The sequence below is a fragment of the Aquarana catesbeiana genome, linkage group LG12 (genome assembly GCF_042186555.1).
Source record: "Aquarana catesbeiana isolate 2022-GZ linkage group LG12, ASM4218655v1, whole genome shotgun sequence".
NCBI classification, from domain to species: Eukaryota; Metazoa; Chordata; class Amphibia; order Anura; family Ranidae; genus Aquarana; species Aquarana catesbeiana.
The window spans coordinates 204,507,388-204,525,240 of NC_133335.1; the positions used below are offsets into that span (position 1 = coordinate 204,507,388).

The following is a 17,853-nucleotide window of genomic DNA, read 5'->3' on the forward strand; positions in this document are numbered from 1 at the left end:
AGCGTGATTGTCAGTGATGGCTGCAATATAAGCCCTACCCCCCAAATAAGCCCTACTCTGTTTCCCCGAAAATAAGCCTTACCCTGAAAATAAGACCTACAAGGACTAGGGCTTATTTGGGGGGTAGGGCTTATATTGCAGCCATCACCGACAATCACGCTAGGTCTTATTTTCGGGGAAACTGGGTATGTAGCAAGGTCCCAGGCCTCCTTTGATCCAATGAGAACCTCCAGAGCCTAGGATAGCTGACATCCTTCTGTATGTAGGGGGTTGTGAGGCATGATGGGTGCACAGTAGTTAAAGTTATTGGCTACTAGACACATCTTGAATGCAAAAGAAAGTTTATTTCTCTTAGCAAACTTTTTGAGGGAGAGAGGGTTAGGACCAGGACACCCTTAGGTAGTTGCAAGATTAATTGGCAGACTCCAAGACTTCAATAGGACAGCCACGAAGGGAAAGGCACCCATAAAGATGACACATCTGCATGTGCAGGAATGCTGTCTCCTATGGCAACAGTCTTTAACAGTTCCTAAGGTAGGAATCCTAACACAAAAAGTTCTTTCACTTTCACTACAATCACTCCTTGTAGTTCTTCAGCCTACTGAGCTCCCAGTCTCTCACTAGACCCACTGATTCACTGCCACTGAATCCCTTGAGCTCCTCCAATCTTCACGGAGGTATCTTCCTCAAGCGTCACCCCTGCTTCTCTGCTGGGTTCCTAGCTTGGCACTCTAGATACCTCTCAAGCTTCACCCCCCTGGCCTGCTCAGTCCCTGGCTTGACAAAACAGATTTTCTGCAAGTGTCACCTCCACTGGCTGGGTCCCTGTCTGGATTCCCACTGAAGTTTCCTCATTCTTCACTGTCCCCATTTGGTGAGAATGCTGATCCGGTACTTGCTTCAGTTACTCCCTGTGCTGTCACTATTAGTGAAGCAAGCCATCATTAGGCTGAAAAAACAAAACAAACCCATCAGAGAGATAGCAAAAACATTAGGTGTGGCTAAATCAACTGTTTGGAACATCCTTAAAAAGAAAGAACGCACCGGTGAGCTCAGCAACACCAAAAGACCCAGAAGACCACGGAAAACAACTGTGGTGGATGACCGAAGAATTCTTTCCCTGGTGAAGAAAACACCCTTCACAACAGCTGGCCAGATCAAGAACACTCTCCAGGAGGTAGGTGTATGTGTGTCAAAGTCAACAATCAAGAGAAGACTTCACCTGAGTGAATACAGAGGGTTCACCACAAGATGTAAACCATTGGTGAGCCTCAAGAACAGAAAGGCCAGATTAGAGTTTGCCAAACAACATCTAAAAAAGCCTTCACAGTTCTGGAACAACAGCATGGTGGTGGTAGTGTCATGGCGTGGGCATGTGTGGCTGCCAATGGAACTGGTTCTCTTGTATTTATTGATGATGTGACTGCTGACAAAAGCAGTAAGATGAATTCTGAAGTGTTTGGGGCAATATTATCTGCTCATATTTAGCAAAATGCTTCAGAACTCATTGGACGGCGCTTCACAGTGCAGATGGAAATGACCCGAAGCATACTTCGAAAGCAACCAAAGAGTTTTTTAAGGGAAAGAAGTGGAATGTTATGCAATGTCCAAGTCAATCACCTGACCTGAATTCGATTGAGCATGCATTTCATTTGCTGAAAACAAAACTGAAGGGAAAATGCCCCAAGAACAAGCAGGAACTGAAGACAGTTGCAGTAGAGGCCTGGCAGAGCATCACCAGGGATGAAACCCAGCATCTGGTGATGTCTATGCATTCCAGACTTCAGGCTGTAATTGACTGCAAAGGAATTGCAACCAAGTATTAAAAAGTGAAAGTTTGATGGATGATTGTTAATCTGTCCCATTACTTTTGGTCCCTTAAAATGTGGGAGGCACATATACAAACTGTTGTAATTCCTACACCGTTCACCTGATTTGGATGTAAATACCCTCAAATTAAAGCTGAAAGTCTGCAGTTAAAGCACATCTTGTTCGTTTCAAATCCATTGTGGTGGTGTATAGAGCCCAAAAGATTAGAATTGTGACGATGACCCAATTGAACACCTATGGGGAATTCAGAAGAGACAAGTTGAGCATCACTCTCCATCCAGCATCCAGGCTCTAGAAGAGGTCGTTCTTGAAGAATGGAAAACGTCGCCAACTTGTTCATTCCATGCATAGAAGACTTGGTGCTGTCCTTACAAATAATGGAGGCCATACAAAATATTAGATGTAGTAGTTTTTGTAGCGGGGTGTATTCACTTTTGCATCATAATTAGTAAAAATTAAAATTTTGTAATCTGAGTTATATTAACCTTACTTTCATGTAATGAGCTAAACAAATGTTCTATAAAACCCAGTTTTGTCAAAATTCTGGAAATTGTTCTTGTGTTCATTGAGATATTGATTAAAATATTACTTTGTTTATATATATATATATATATATATATATATATATATATATATATATATATATATTGTTTGTCCTGTTTATCAATAAATAGAATAATAAAATGTAAAAAAAAAAAAAGTGCCCCTGTTCCCCTATACTCACATGCAAATACGAATGTGCGCGTAGGTCTCCGCACGCATGTGTAAACGGCGATCACACCACCCATGTGAGGTATCACCATGAACGTCAGAGCAAGAGCAATAATTTTAGCGCCGGACCTCATGCATAACTTTAAACTTAAACTTGTAAAGGCTTTTAAAGCGTTGCCTATAGAGATTTTAGGTGGACGCAATTTTAAAGCATAACATGTTTGGTATCTATTTACTTGGTGTAACATCCTCTTTGATATTTTACCAAACAATTGGGTATTATATTGTGTTTTTGTGCATTAAAATTCATTAACGTTTATTTATTTTTTAATTTGAAAACTGCTGTGCAAATATTGTGTGACATAAAAATATGCAATGCCCACCATTTTATTCTCTAGGGCTTCTGCTAAAGTAATGATATAATATTGAGGGTTCTCTAGTCATTTTCTAGCAAAAAAAATTATGTTTTTTTACATGTGAGGACGAGGAATGCCAAAATTGGGCCGGCCTGGAAGTGGTTAAGGATAGAAGGATGGGACGATTTATTATAAAGTTATAGTCTTTCATTTTTTTTTCTGCTTTACTCCCAAGTTACTAACCTCCTGCATTATTGTACTGCAGAGATGCGCAGACAGGAGCGAGCGTTCTCAGGTCTGGGATGTAAACCTTTCACTGACATCCAGCCAAGCGAAGCAGCCATCAGTAGCAGGGCCATCCCTCTGACCGGAGGGGCAGGTAATATATTTTGAATTAGAAGGATTTCAGACAATGTGTGAGTTCTACACTTTCGGTTCAATTTCTGTACAGGTGTGGCATAGCCGTATTTTAATTCCATGGTAGAGCTCAATGTTAGCTGGGGGCAACAAAGGAGATTCGGGCACCATGGTTCTGCTGCTGGGATCTTTCAGCACAGGAAGGGTCGGTCCTTGGCAGGGAGAATGCCAATGCAGGAGAAGTGAGTATTCAAAGAAGGTCTAAGTTTAAATCAGGGAGGGTTAGTGTTCACACTGTAGCAATATCTGAAAGCGATCTGTGGTGGAATGATTTTCAGAGAGCAGATTTCAGGGATTCAGAAGGAGATACTGCTTCTTCGTAAATGCCCCCCCCCCCTTTTTTTTTTGCTCTTCTTTTTTTCTTTGCCAAATTACCATTTTGAATGGAACTAACGTGCCCTATTGACTTTATTGGGTGAATCTGACGGGTCCATTCAACTTGACAAGCAGTGTTAAATTTACTGCCATGCAAACAATAGCAGCCGCAGCATTATATAGACCCCCCATGTGTTAGGTTTTAGTTGGGCAGTCAGAGGGCTGTAAAACTGTGGCGTAACTCCTTTTTTTTTACCACCCCAGCCCGTCCATGTACAAGAGGGGTTAGGACTACACAGAGGCTTAGTGTTGGACTTACAAGGAAGTCTAATGTTAGGGTTACAGAGAGGATTAGTGTTATTTATGCAAGAGCCCAAATGGTCAGTCTGCCCCTGCTGGGCCTTTATTAAGGTAGGGGCCTGGAGCTGCAGCTCCAATAGCCCCTATGTTTATCCGGTCCTGCTGTGAGGCTTTGTGTTAGGGTGATTGTGAAGGTAATGTTATGGTTACGGTGATGGTTAGTGTTAGGTTTACAGGGAGGGTTAAGTAATAGTCTTACAGTAAAGGTTAGTGTTCGAGCTACAGGTAGGGTAAGTAATAATATTACATTAAAGGTCAGTGTTCGGGTTACAGAAAGGGTAAGTGTTTGGGCTGCCGTGCCTAATAGGCCCTTTCATTTCCTAAAGCGACTGTTTCTTTTTAAAAAAGGTAACCAGAAGGGCCCTCCGCAAAGCAAGCAAATAATACTTAACTCTCCTGCTATGCTCACCACCAAACTCTGCTGTGGTGAAGAGAGAAGGTTGCTGAAAGATCTTTGGCCTCCAGCACTCTTTTGGTTATGATTCCTTCCACTGGCTCTGCATCACTACTATAATGGTGTAGGGGCCGGCTCATGGGTTCCTGGAGGGTGTTTTCACTTTTGACAGTCCAATTGCCAAGCATCCATGGCATTAAAAGGTCCTATGAAGAAACCAAGTTATCTCTGTACTTCAGGTCTTCCATCACTTTATTAATGGTGGAAGAATGTTGAGTAAGAGTTGACATTTCAGGAATAAAAACATTCTTCTTTGTTTAATTTATTTCATAATGTAAATCTTTAAAATATCACGTCTTACTAAATGTTCGACCACCTTTAAGAAGACGGGAAACTCGTTGTTTGAAGCATAAAGATGTAACACTGACTTAATTTTTTCTAAATTTACTAATTACCACATCCGTGATTCTAGGTGGACTTTGGTAATACATGTAAGACATGTTGGTGAACCCAAGGAAAGTTGTGAATTTTTACTGTAATTATTATTCTTTTCCACCTTTCTTTTCCCAGATGAAAATCTACACTCCCCCCCAGCCATTGCTTTACCATTCCCCACATCTCCTCCTCCACTTCGCTCCATGTCAGTGGGCTCCAGGAGCAGTGCTAGCAGTGCCGTTTCTCTAGGCGGGTGTTCCTCCACTTCCTCTGGCCGCGGTTCTCTCAGCCCCCAGCATGGATCTGACATGCCCTGGAGATGCTGTAGAGCAGAACCCCTCCATGAAAAGGAGGCCAACGTTTTCTTAAGTGAGTAAAGTTAAGATCATTGTGCATGCTTTACAATTTTAAAAGGACGTATTACTATTGAAATATTTTTTCATCAATGTGATGCAAATTTAGAAATTTTCTAATGCTTTTGTAGCTTACCCCCTAAGGAGCCACTCGTAAATTCGGTCCTATATCCACATTTAGCCACCCACAGCCAGACACACAGCATTTTCTTCATTCTTTCACTGGCTGAAAAAAAACAGTCTAGGGGTTCTTTTTAGGGTTTTTATTGGAAACGATGAACTAGGATAGGGAGAGGGGATATGGAATAGCCAAAAACTGTGGAACTAAATAATTTGAGGTTTCCTAAATTTCTGCCTGCAGTGCACAAACTGCTGAATGTCCCACAGGATCTTTTATGCTGTTGGTGATCTGTACTCCTTTCAGAGGTAAAAGCTACACACAGTCACTTTTCCTCTAGCTCTGAGTGTCATCTACTCACTCAGCCACAGGATCATCAGTTGCCTCCTGCTGATATCCACCAGCCTCTTCCTAGCGAGGGAGATGTAGGGTCACACCCCCCATAGGGCAGCTGGACTCCTTCCCTCCAACTTCCTCCTCCCCCTCTCCAGTGAGATTCTCCCAACCCTCCGAGCTAAGCCTAGCTGGGACCTTGGTGTTTTCCACAAGTCTTCCTCTAAGACTCTGCACAAGGGGAGCAGAGTCCCCTCACAAGGGGTCTCCTTCTGCAGGACTGGACTCAGGAACACTGCACTGCTGCTCAGGCCTCAGGCTATTTATGAGCTCTCTCCACCTTCTGGGCACACCTCCCAGGGATTGGGTGGAGTTCCATAAATATTTAGGCTACTTGTTTTGCCCTTCCTCCCACTATACTTATAGAATCCTCTGGGAAGACAGGGGGGAGTAACAGAACAGCAGCCTGTGAAACACTGAGCAGCCCTAAATGATCAATCTCTGCTCCAGAGAGGGGAGCCAAAGTAAATTTACCTAGCAGCATGCTCTACACTAGCAAGGTGGTATGCTTTATTTACAAGCAATGTAAAGAAGCTACTCTCTACTTTTCCCTCAAATATTGCTTCTCTCTTTGTCAGATCGGGGTGTCCAGTCTAAGATCTCTTAGCTAAACAGTACACGGGCGATCTTTAGGAGCCCAGTCACATTATTGCTAACAATTAAAGCCCAACTCTGGGCAAAAATATTTTTTTAATTGTCCCCCATGAAATTGCTGTTAGTATGGCTTCTGTGAATAGAGGAGCTAGATGGGCACCCTAAGAACTGCCATGCAAGCATTGCTGTTGTACATTTAGACATGGCGTGGCGGCAAAAAAGGGTTCAGGAAGACAGCAGCACTGGGATGCAACAAAGAATGAAAAATTATATAAATAAATGTTTTTAATTAAAAATGGCAATTATTTATATTGCAGAGTTCTTTAACCGCTTAGTGGCTGCCCCACTTACATATACTGCAGCAGTGCGGTCGCTCTGTGCCAAATCACGAACCTAGTGCGTGATCTGACACTTCCAGGTCTGGGGCGCACACGCACCGTCGGTGACCCGCTTCTGCTGTAATTGAACACAACGGGAGCCAATCAGTGGGTACGGCAGACGCGTTATCCTCCGGGACCTGCCGATCGTTCAAGAGAAAGGCAGAATGCCGGTCTGTCTATATAAGCAAGGCAGCCTGCTCTTCTGTGAGAGGGAAATCTGTTGATCCTATGTTCCTGCTAAGCAGGGACATGGATCTTTACATTCTCCCAGTCAAAGCAAATCCCCCCCCCCCCCACAGTTAGTAAGCACACCCGGGGAACACCATTAACCCTTTAATCGCCCCTGATGTTAATCCCTTCCCTGCCAGTGTCATTAATACAGTGACAGTGCATACTTTTAGCACTGCTCACTGTTTTAGTGTCACTGGCTCCCACAAAGTGTCAAAAGTGTCAGTAAGGTGTCTGATTTGTCCACAATATCACAGCCCCGCTATAAGTCGCTGATCACTGCCATTACTAGTAAATATATACATAAATAAAAAATATCCCATAGTTTGTAGACGCGATAACTTTTGTGGAAACCAATCAATATACATGTATTGGGATTTATTTTACCAAAAATATGTAGCAGGATACATATTGGCCTAAATTGATGAAGAAATTTGATCTTTTTACATTTTTTTATTGGGAATGTTTTATTGCAGAAAGTAAAAAATATTGCGTTTTTTTTTTTTTTTTAAACTGTTGGTCTTATTTTGTTTGTAGCGCAAATAATAAAAACTGTAGAGGTGATCAAATACCACCAAAAGAAATCTCTATTTGTGGGAAAAAAAGAACATCAATTTTATTTGGGTACAGAGTTGCATGACCGCGCAATTGTCAGTTAAATTAGTGCATTGCCGTATCGCAAAAAATGGTCTGGTCATGAAGGGGGGTAGACATTTCCGGAACTGAAGTGGTTAACAAACAACATGTGATTCAGTTATGGTTTATCTCTACTTTATGGCTTGTTCTCAACCCTTACTGCCCCTTGGTGGATCATTTTCAGAGGGTGGTGGACTGGGAGGTTATATGTCACCTCCTCACTACCTGATTTAACCCTAAAGCTCAATTCACACTATGCGTTTTTTGACACTACACTACTTTTTTTTAGTAAATGGGTAGGGGTACAATGTACCCCATACTCATTCAAATAGGGGAGGGGGCCGGGATCCGGGAGCCCCCTTGTTAAATGGGGCTTCCAGATTCCAATAAGCCCACCGCCCGCAAACTCTGACAACCACCGGGCAAGGGTTGTCGGGAAGAGGCCCTTGTCCCCATCAACATGGGGGCAAGGTGCTTTGGGGTGGGGGGCACAGAGCCCCCCCCTGCCCCAAAGCACCCATCCCTCCATGTTGAGGGCATGCGGCCTGGTATGGTTTAGGAGGGGGGGGCGCTCGCTCGTCCCCTCCCTTTCCTGACCTGCCGGGCTGCATGCTCGGATAAGGGTCTGGTATGGATTTTGGGGGGACCCCACGCCATTTTTCTTTAAAATTTTGGCATTAGGGTCCCCTCCGGGTCCATACTAGACTCAAGAGCCTGGTATGGACCAGGGGGGGACCCCACTCTGTTTTTTCTCCATTTCTTTTTTAGCTGCCAATTCTTTTTTTTTTTACATTGACTGATGACTCATCGGTTGTTAAGGATGCGGCTTCCTGGCCCCCTCCTTAGCAACCAGCTATATACAGTTAAAAAAAATGCAAATCGCGGCAAAATCGCTGTAAAAACGCGGTACTTTTGGATGCGGGTCCATTGAAATCTGTTACATGCAAAACGCTGCATTTTGCGGGAAAAAAAGTCCTCGGCCCTTTCCAAAAACGCAGAGGCAAAAAAATGCATTGATGTGAACATGTTCCATAGGAACCCATGTTAAAAAAATTTCCCTGCATTTCTGCAAAATGCATTAAAACACGCATTTTTTTCATGCAGCGTTTTGCAGGTAAAAGAATTCAATGGACCCGCATCCAAAATGCAAGTACTGCGTTTTTACTGCGTTTTTGCCGCGATTTGCTTTTTCTTTTATTTCTTTTCTTACACTGTATATAGCTGGTTGCTAAGCAACCACAGTGTAAAAAAAAAACAAACCACAAAACGCGGCAAAAACGCATGTTCAAAAACGCAGCAAGCACCACAAAAAGCACTGCAGAAACGCTCAAAAGCAACATACATAGATGTGAATCGAGCCTTAAGGAAAGGTGTTTTGGCTGGATTTGAGCCTTACATTCTTTGGATACCAAAATGCATGTCGATGCAGGAAATTCACATGTTGTCTTCTCTATAACACAACGCTGCACCGCAACAAATATAAACAGAGCTGATTGATTTATTGCAGCTTCCCAGAGAAGCCCGTAGCAACAGCATGTAATGCATAGCGGAGGGCATACATGACTGTGGGAACAGGGGAGTTAATAGTTTAAGGGGTGGGTACAAAAAAGTAACCGAGGGGGAGGTATCAAACAGGGCTTTATAGGTTAACCCCGCCCAAGGGGGAGTAACAGTGGTTGGAGAAAGTTCATTGAAGATGGAGCTGGACGGACTTATGGAGCAGCTCAGGAAGGAGGCCGTGGTTCGTGGGGCAGCATGGCTGCAAGAGACCATAGCTGCGGCTTTGCAGACCAGTCAGCCTGAGGCGCTGGGTAGGTCTAGCGGCGCCAGAACGCGGCGGTCCCGGCCGCCCGAGCGGTTCTCCCCCAACCAGCGGGTTTCTGGACAGCGGCAACCCGGGACTCCTTCGGGTCTCGCGGTGGGCCCACCGCCAAAGAGAATGGCCGGAGCGGATGGCGGCAGAGCGAACGCCGACGGGACCCGGCGGAGCGATCGTCTGGAAGGGATGGAAGCGGCGGCGCGGCCCAGCAGAGCGGGCAGAGTGAGGAGTGTGAGCCCCGCCCCCTGCAGGAGTCAGCCAGCATCAAGGGAGAGGACACGTGCAGCAAGCCCTGGGCCGTCCGGTTCCACGGCAAGGGCACACAGGAGGATCGAGAGGGGTCGGCCCAGCGGGGCACCACATGTACCAGGCAGCAGGACTGAGGTCAGGCACACCGGTCCGGGCAAGGCAACCTGCAAGTCAGCGGGCGGATGTGACACGCGGAGGCGGGGGCGTACTGCCACAGTCACGGCGGCAACCCCGGCGGCCAGGCCGGGCGGGCCTTCGTCAGAGGAAGAAGAAGAGAGAAGCAGCGATCGAACAGGTGGATGGTCCGGGTCGGAGGAAGAATCGGTACCCCAGCAAAAGCGAACAGCAGCGGTGGAGATCCCTGTTCCGGCTGATGAGGCTACGCCTGTGCAGCCTGGTGAGTCCAATGTTTTATCCCTTAATTCCAGTCAGGCCAGAGTGGGGGGGACGGGGGTTTCAGTGGGGGGCGGGGGCAGCAGTGGGTCGGGGGTGTCAGGCAGTGGGGGGGCTACAGCATTGGGGGGGGGTTTTAGCAGGCATTAGGGAGCTACTGCAGCGCTTTGAAGGAGCAGGGACGGTTCCCTCGGGCCCTGCAACAGCGTGGGCGCCGCCGGCAGGAGGCACCGGGGCGGTGGCACTCACGGGAGGGACAACGGCGGGGCCTTCGGTCACGGCGGCGGTGGCCACGCCTGCACCGGTAACGCCCGGGAGTACAGGGGCGCAGGGGACGGACGAGACAGCTGAGACCACAAGTAGGCAGGATATAACCAGATTGGATGATGCAGCCAGGTGCGAGGTGTATGTATGCTATGAGGGACCGTTGGGCGCGCACCTGAAGCAAGAAGTGCGGGAAAAACTGTGGAAGGGTGAATATGTTGAGATATTTTCCCTACTGCCGTTAGAGAAATTTAATCTGGATAGGGTGAAACCTGATGATTCAAAGAAGGAGGACGAGGAGAAGAGGAGGTACAGGCTGATCCCTAGAACATTTGCAAACTGGTTGCAGGCTTTTGCGATTATGGCAAGTGTGATAGGGGAGAAGCACCCGGAGCATTGCTCAGCTCTATTTTGCTATCAAGATGCTATCGGAGAGGCGTACAGGGTTTATGGGGGCACGGCGTGGCTGAGGTACGATGAACAGTTCCGTCAACGGAGGGCAATCAGACCGGCGCTCCGTTGGGATCACAAGGACATCAGCCTATGGATGAGATTGACGATGACGACGACGAGGGCCCCCAACCAGTTTTTTCCAGGAGGGACCGGTGGACCTTCCACCCAGGGACATACGGTCGGAAACAAAAAGGGGGTTTGTTGGCAATACAACGCCGGGACCTGCAGGTTCGGAACCTCATGTAAGTACAAGCATGAGTGTTCAGGATGTGGGGGATCCCACCCGGGGTCAAGGTGTTTCAAACAAGGAAAGGGTAGGCAAGGAGAAACTGCAAACAAAAGGGAGGACCCCGGTGAGAGTGGAAAAGATGCGGCCGTTTCTAGGTAGGTACCCAGACAAGAAAGCAGCGCAATTGTTGGATGAAGGTTTCTCAGTGGGATTTAGGATACCGTGCAATCTGTCGGTTATCCCGCCTGTGTCGCCTAATTTAAAGTCAGCCATGCAACACCCGGAGGTAGTTTCTGAGAAACTAAGGAAGGAGGTTGCATTGGGTCGGATGGGAGGTCCTTTTTCGGTGTCGCCGTTGGATAATTTGGTGGTGTCACCGCTGGGTGTGGTCCCAAAGAAGGAGCCAGGAAAATTCAGGCTAATCCATCATTTATCTTTCCCAAAAGGGGGGTCGGTCAATGATGCGATAGACCAGGGTGAGTGTTCCGTGACCTATACATCATTTGATGCGGCAGTGGGATGGGTGCGACGGTATGGAAAGGGGGCTCTCATGGCAAAGGCAGATGTGGAATCAGCTTTCCGACTGCTGCCAGTACACCCGGACAGCTTTCGGTTGTTGGGATGTCATTGGAACAACGAATTTTATGTCGACCAATGCTTACCAATGGGCTGCTCTATATCGTGCGCGATATTTGAGCAGTTCAGCTCGTTTGTGGAATGGGTAGTTAGGGAGGTGTCAGGTGTGAATTCTATAATTCATTATCTGGATGACTTTCTCTGCATGGGCCCAGCTGATTCAAGGATCTGCGCGGTGCTTTTGGCTACGCTGGAACATATCGCAGACAAATTTGGCATTCCATTGGCGGCTGACAAAACGGAGGGACCGAGTACGGTCATCACGTTCTTGGGCATTGTGCTAGACACGGAAGCAATGGAATGCCGGTTGCCGGGCGATAAACTGGAGGACCTGAAGAGGGAAATTGCGGGGCTCATGGGTTTGCGGAAAGTGCGACTGAAGACGCTACAATCGGTATTGGGTAAGCTTAATTTTGCATGCCGCATATTACCAATGGGGAGGGTCTTCTGTCGCAGGTTGTCGGCCAGCACGAGCGGCGTAAAATCGCCAAGGCATTTCGTTCGATTAAAAGAAACACATAGAGCGGACTTAAAGGTGTGGCACACCTTTTTGGAAGCTTTTAACGGGAGGGCTTTCTGGATGGCTGGTCCGGTCAGCAATTTTGACTTGGAACTGTTCACTGATGCCGCAGGTTCAACCGGTTTTGGGGCATTTTTTCAGGGACAATGGAGTGCTGGGCCTTGGCCTCAGTCGTGGTTGGAAGCAGGATTTACAAAAAACCTGGTGCTGCTGGAGTTGTTTCCGGTGGTGCTGGCGGTGGAGTTATGGGGAGCATCATTCAGGGACCTGAAGGTGCGTTTCCACGGGGACAACCTAGGTGTGGTACAGGTAATTAATAGGAACACGGCATCATCTCCGCCAGTGATTAGGCTATTACAACATCTGGTACTACGTTGTTTGCAACTGAATGTTTTCATTCATGCGGTCCATTTACCAGGGGTGGAAAATGTTATAGCTGATGCGTTGTCTCGCTTCCAGTGGGAAAGGTTCCGGGAGTTGGCGCCGGAGGCGGAGCAACACGGGGTTCCTTGTCCCGACTGGCTGTGGGGGATAGCATTGGCCTCATCGCCGGATGGATAAAGAACTCGGTAAGTGGGTCTACGTGGGCGGCTTATACCAGGGTATGGCAGGAATGGATGGATTTTGTGAATGAAATCGGGGAGGAGCCGGTGGGTGGAGAGGTGCGGTTGCTCTTGATATACTACATTGCCAGGAAGATGGAGGAGGGTGTGTCTGCAGCTGTAGTGAATAAGAATGTATCTGGGTTGGCCTTTCTGTTTAAGTTGCAGGGTCAGATGGATTTTACGAAAGACTTCTGGGTCCGGCAGGCAATGAAGGGTTACAGAAAGGCTTGGGTTAAGAAGGATGTGAGAAGGCCGGTGACATTCGAGATTTTGCAGGGTGTTATAGCACAACTGGAGAGGGTGTGCTCTTCAGGTTATGAAGTGCTGTTGTTCAAGGTAGCCTTTTTATTAGCGTTTTTTGGGGCCTTTAGAATAGGGGAGTTGGTTAGCCCTTCCAAGAAGGTACAGGGAGGGCTGAATTATCAGGATGTGAAGTGTGAGGCGGAAGCCTTGCAGTTGTATTTGAGAAAATCAAAGACCGATCAACTGGGAAGGGGCAGAATCGTTAGGGTGTATCCGGTTGTGGGTTCGGTGTTGTGCCCAGTTGGGACAGTGCGGGAGTTTTTGAGTTTGCGCCCGGCGGGAATGGGCCCCCTTTTGGTACATTCAGGTGGTGAATGTTTATCCAGATTCCAATTTGGGGCAGTTTTTGCAAAATGTATCCGGGGTTTAGGACTGACCGAGAAGGAATTCTCGTCACATTCCTTCAGGATAGGAGCAGCCACGGAAGCAGCCAGGAATGGATTGGGGGAGGAGATGGTAAAAAAGATTGGTAGATGGGCATCCAAGAGGTTTCAATCTTATGTGCGGCCCAATTTGGTGGTTAGTTTGTAGGTTAATTATTTGTGGTGTAATAGAGATATGGGTATGGTTCGGTAAGTGTTAATAGGGTTGTTGGTTATAGTATGGTTTCCTGTGTTTTTGTCTATTTCAGATTCGCTGCCTGGGATGGTCTGGATCATGGGTCATTCCTATGTGGCGTGGGGGGCTCGGAGAGGGGACGCCCGACACGAGGGGAGGCAATTGGGTTTTGGCAGGAGGGAAGCGTGCATAAAGTGGCTGGGGATCCCAGGCATGTTGTGGGGCAGATTGGTGCCGGAGGTGCATCGTTATGCACAGCGCGATAGGCCGCCGGATGTATTGGTAATACATGCTGGCGGTAATGACCTGGGTATTAGATCTATGGTGGACCTGAAGCGCGACATCAAGTTGGATGTTTTGCGGTTGAGAGAAGCCTTTCCGAAAATGGTGATTGTTTGGTCAGACATGGTGGCCCGGACTTCCTGGAGGATGGCGAGATCAGTTGAGGGGGTCAACAGGGCACGTAAAAAAATAAATAGGGAAGTTAGCAAGTTTGTAGTAAATAACGGTGGGCTGGCGGTTAGGCATTTGGAACTCGAGTTCGAGACATGGCGGTATTTAAGAGCGGATGGAGTGCATTTGAACGAGGTTGGAATTGATTTGTGGGCCTGGGGGCTACAAGATGGCATACAGAGAGCACTTCGGGTGTGGAGGGGCACCCAAGATTAAGGTGTTATTCTTGGGTGCTGTGGCGGGCGTTGGTCTGGGCAAAAGAAGGTGGATGGTAAAAGTAAGAGTCTTTTTTGGGAGCCTAGCGTTGCTATGGCTCAGGATTGTGGTTCCCGGTTAACGGAGGTTAACCGGGAAGTGATAATGGGGCACTGCGGCAGTGCTGGGACAAGGCCATTTGGTGCCCAGGGCGAAGATGTCAAACTGTGCCCCCCCCCCCCCGTTTTTAAGAAAGAATTAATGTTGTTTCAAAACAAGAATATACTTAAAACAATACAAATTCAATTAAGTTTAATGCAATAGAAACAGAGTTCACTCACACATTTTAATTATATGTATTTTTATTGGAGGCACTTTGAAATAATAATGCAAAAAAATGTGCTTGTAGAAAGGCCTGGTAACTATTTTTTCTGTCAAGGCCCATGTGAACATACTAAAGTTTTCAGTTTTGCATTATTTTGTGTGAGGTAGTGCCCCAATACCAAATATTCACATAAATAGGAAAAATGCAAAATCAAAAAATATCACAAACTTCTCAACCAACATACATGGCCTTCAGCAAAAAAGAACCCTCAATACAAAATATTAACATATAAAAGTGCAAAATCAAGGGATTACACTATTTTTCACTGAAACATATAACATTCAACTGTAGTCTTTCCTAAAGGTACTGGCTGGAAAGGGGTTAACATCTAGGGGGAATCAAGGGGTTAATTGTATCTAACAATGTGTAATGTAAGCTGCTTTTTACTACTGACTGATTTGTTTATTTTCCCTGCTTTGCACAGAAAAGAAAAAAAAAGTGATTGTTCCCTCTGTACAGAGCGCTGTGTTGATTGTTAACACAGAGCTCTGGGCTGTGATTAGACACAGCCGATCAGCAGATCCCAGCCACAAATACCAGACTGTCGCTGTGTACAATTACAGGGGAGTAGGTGGGAGAAACCCGAAACAGGCAGCGACATGTGGGTATGTCCTGGTGCCTGTAGCTGCCACCTGCAGTGGGTTAGCAAGTGGTTAATTAGCAATGGTATTGGTAATATGCCCCAGGAAGGGGGTTAATGCACTGTCACTGATGTATTAGTGGCCAGTGGCAGTTAATTAACCCCCTTGTGCTGCATTAGTGGTACCAGTGTCCGTGTTAATTAACCCACTGGTACCACTAATGCAGCACAAAGGGGTTAATTAACTGCCACTGGCCACTAATACATCAGTGACAGTGCATTAACCCCCTTCCTGGGGCATAATACCAATACCATTGCTAATTAATTAATAAATCTGCTTACTTGAGTGATGATGTCCTCCTTGATCACACTCCCATTTTAATAGCTCTGGCAGGTGGCAGCACTCCATGCTTGTTTTCCATCCCACCTCCCGGCCAGCCTCTCTGTGAAGTCCCGCTGGCCAGGACTAGGAATCGCCTGTTGGGCGCAGCGGCGACTAGGAACAATATATAGGGGGGGGGGGGGTACACAAGATGCCACAGTCAAAACTTGGGGGGCACTAATAATTTTTACCAGTAAATCATACCACCAAAAATAAACTAAATAAGTGTGTGTGTGTATATATATATATATATATATATATATATATATATATATATATATATATATATATATATATATATACACACACACACACACATATATATATATATATATATATACACAAAAGTTGAGAGTAATGTGGTATTTTTATTGTCTTATCTTAACACCAGCAATGTTAGAAATCATTAACACAAGTGGTGAGGGGGGCTGTTAAACCCTGCAGTTGAGCCAAGTTTTTACCCTCACCCCCAACTGCTACTCCCGTTAGCTGCATAAAGGCAGTGGCTGTGGGTGTCTAATGCCTTCTAAAGAGTGATCTGCATGTGGAGTGCTCGAGTGCTCTTTAGAAAGCAAAATGAGTATGAACGAGCCCTAAGGCTTTAAGATGAAGCAGAGGTACAGAACACACAGACCTTGCATTCTTTTATCCCAGGTAGAGATCTAATGTAAGAAACAAAATTTCTGCTAGTTTAAAGGAATGCAAGTCTCTGATGAAGATCTTTCACAGCCTGGTGTCAGGATGAACATGAACAAACTGTAAGAGCATGTCTTCCTCGGATCCTGTTCCCCTTTCTCTCTGCTGCCTGCACTAAACAACCAACCTACCATGCTGCTGCCCCTCTCCCTATCACTGTCCATGCTGCTGCTTTCTATTCCTGAAGCAAAGGAAAACAAAACTCACTGTGACTCAGAGGAGCAGAAGGGTTATTTAGCCACTTCCTCCTCCTCTGGAACTGCTGCTTAAAAGTTGTCCAAATCTGGCGGCAGGGGAAAGGGGAGGGGCTGGAGTAGCATGATTGGATAAGATTTGCCATGTGACTGCACAGATCATCCTGCATCTCCTTGCTGTGAGTTTTAGCTTTCTGAGAATACAGACAGGGGCGGGCTGGGGGTCGGGAACACTGCTCGCTGGCTTCAGGAGCCGGATCTGCTGCAGTCATTATGACAAGCAGGAGACCCGGTCTGCACTTCAGTTGGGGGAGCAGATGGGCGGCCTGGCTGTGCGAGCGATACTCGCATTAACAGTGGAGTCACTGAGGAGAGGGAGGGGGAATCACTGCAGGAGATGACAGGCGTTCTCTCACTTGTAAGAAGTGAGGGGCGGGACTGGTCTCAGGCTTGTGCCAAGTGCAGGAGCGCACTCGGCACATGCTGTTGTTATTTATGTAGCGCGGCCAGTATACCAGCACTTCTACTGCGCCCCCATTGCTCCAGTAAATGGTCCCGCCCAGGGCATCCGCCCCTTCCGCCCACCCCTTGTACCGGCCCTGCACTGCGGTCATTGCTAGTCTCTGAGCCAGCTTGTCGGCTTGAGGCCTATTTTTGATAGATTTGATGGGACCGCAGTGCTAGTCCTGTTATGGACACGGAGGATTTTTTAAGATATTGCTCAGACCAACGCTTGATGATCAAACAGGTTGTTTTAACAGATGTTGTTGTTTGTTGTTGATGTTTTTCTATTTATGATTGATAATGTTTTATATGTTATATTTTTATATAAAATTATTTGTTAAATAAAAATTAGGCCACTACGGCCTTTTATACTCCAAGCTCGGTGTGGTTTGAGTTATTGGGGTAGGAATGGACGTGGTTTGGTATTAGGGGAATAATGACATCGGTATCCGTCAGTCAAGAGAAGCCCGTAGCAACAGCATGTAATGCATAGCGGAGGGCATACATGACTGTGGGAACAGGGGAGTTAATAGTTTAAGGGGTGGGTACAAAAAAGTAACCGAGGGGGAGGTATCAAACAGGGCTTTATAGGTTAACCCCGCCCAAGGGGGAGTAACAGTGGTTGGAGAAAGTTCCCGCCCACCCTCCCCTTTTTTGATATATTACGGTCGAGTAGATCTGGTTAAGGTTAAAGTTTTAAAAAAAAAAAAAAAAAAAAAGAGAAAAAAGGAAAGTGATGGCGGGCGTTGGTCTGGGCAAAAGAAGGTGGATGGTAAAAGTAAGAGTCTTTTTTGGGAGCCTAGCGTTGCTATGGCTCAGGATTGTGGTTCCCGGTTAACGGAGGTTAACCGGGAAGTGATAATGGGGCACTGCGGTCATTGCTAGTCTCTGAGCCAGCTTGTCGGCTTGAGGCCT

The 17,853-nt window shown here is 46.6% G+C and overlaps 1 protein-coding gene across 2 annotated transcripts in view; it reads left to right on the forward strand.

Moving 5' to 3' along the window:
- KIAA1755 (KIAA1755 ortholog) overlaps positions 1 to 17,853 on the forward strand; it is a 178,025-nt gene that overhangs the window by 156,038 nt on the left and 4,134 nt on the right. For both annotated transcript variants that reach the window (XM_073606536.1, XM_073606535.1), the window contains exons 19-20: positions 3,163 to 3,276; positions 4,954 to 5,187. In XM_073606536.1, the coding sequence (XP_073462637.1) occupies positions 3,163 to 3,276; positions 4,954 to 5,187 (348 nt within the window). The remainder of the gene's footprint in view (positions 1 to 3,162; positions 3,277 to 4,953; positions 5,188 to 17,853) is intronic.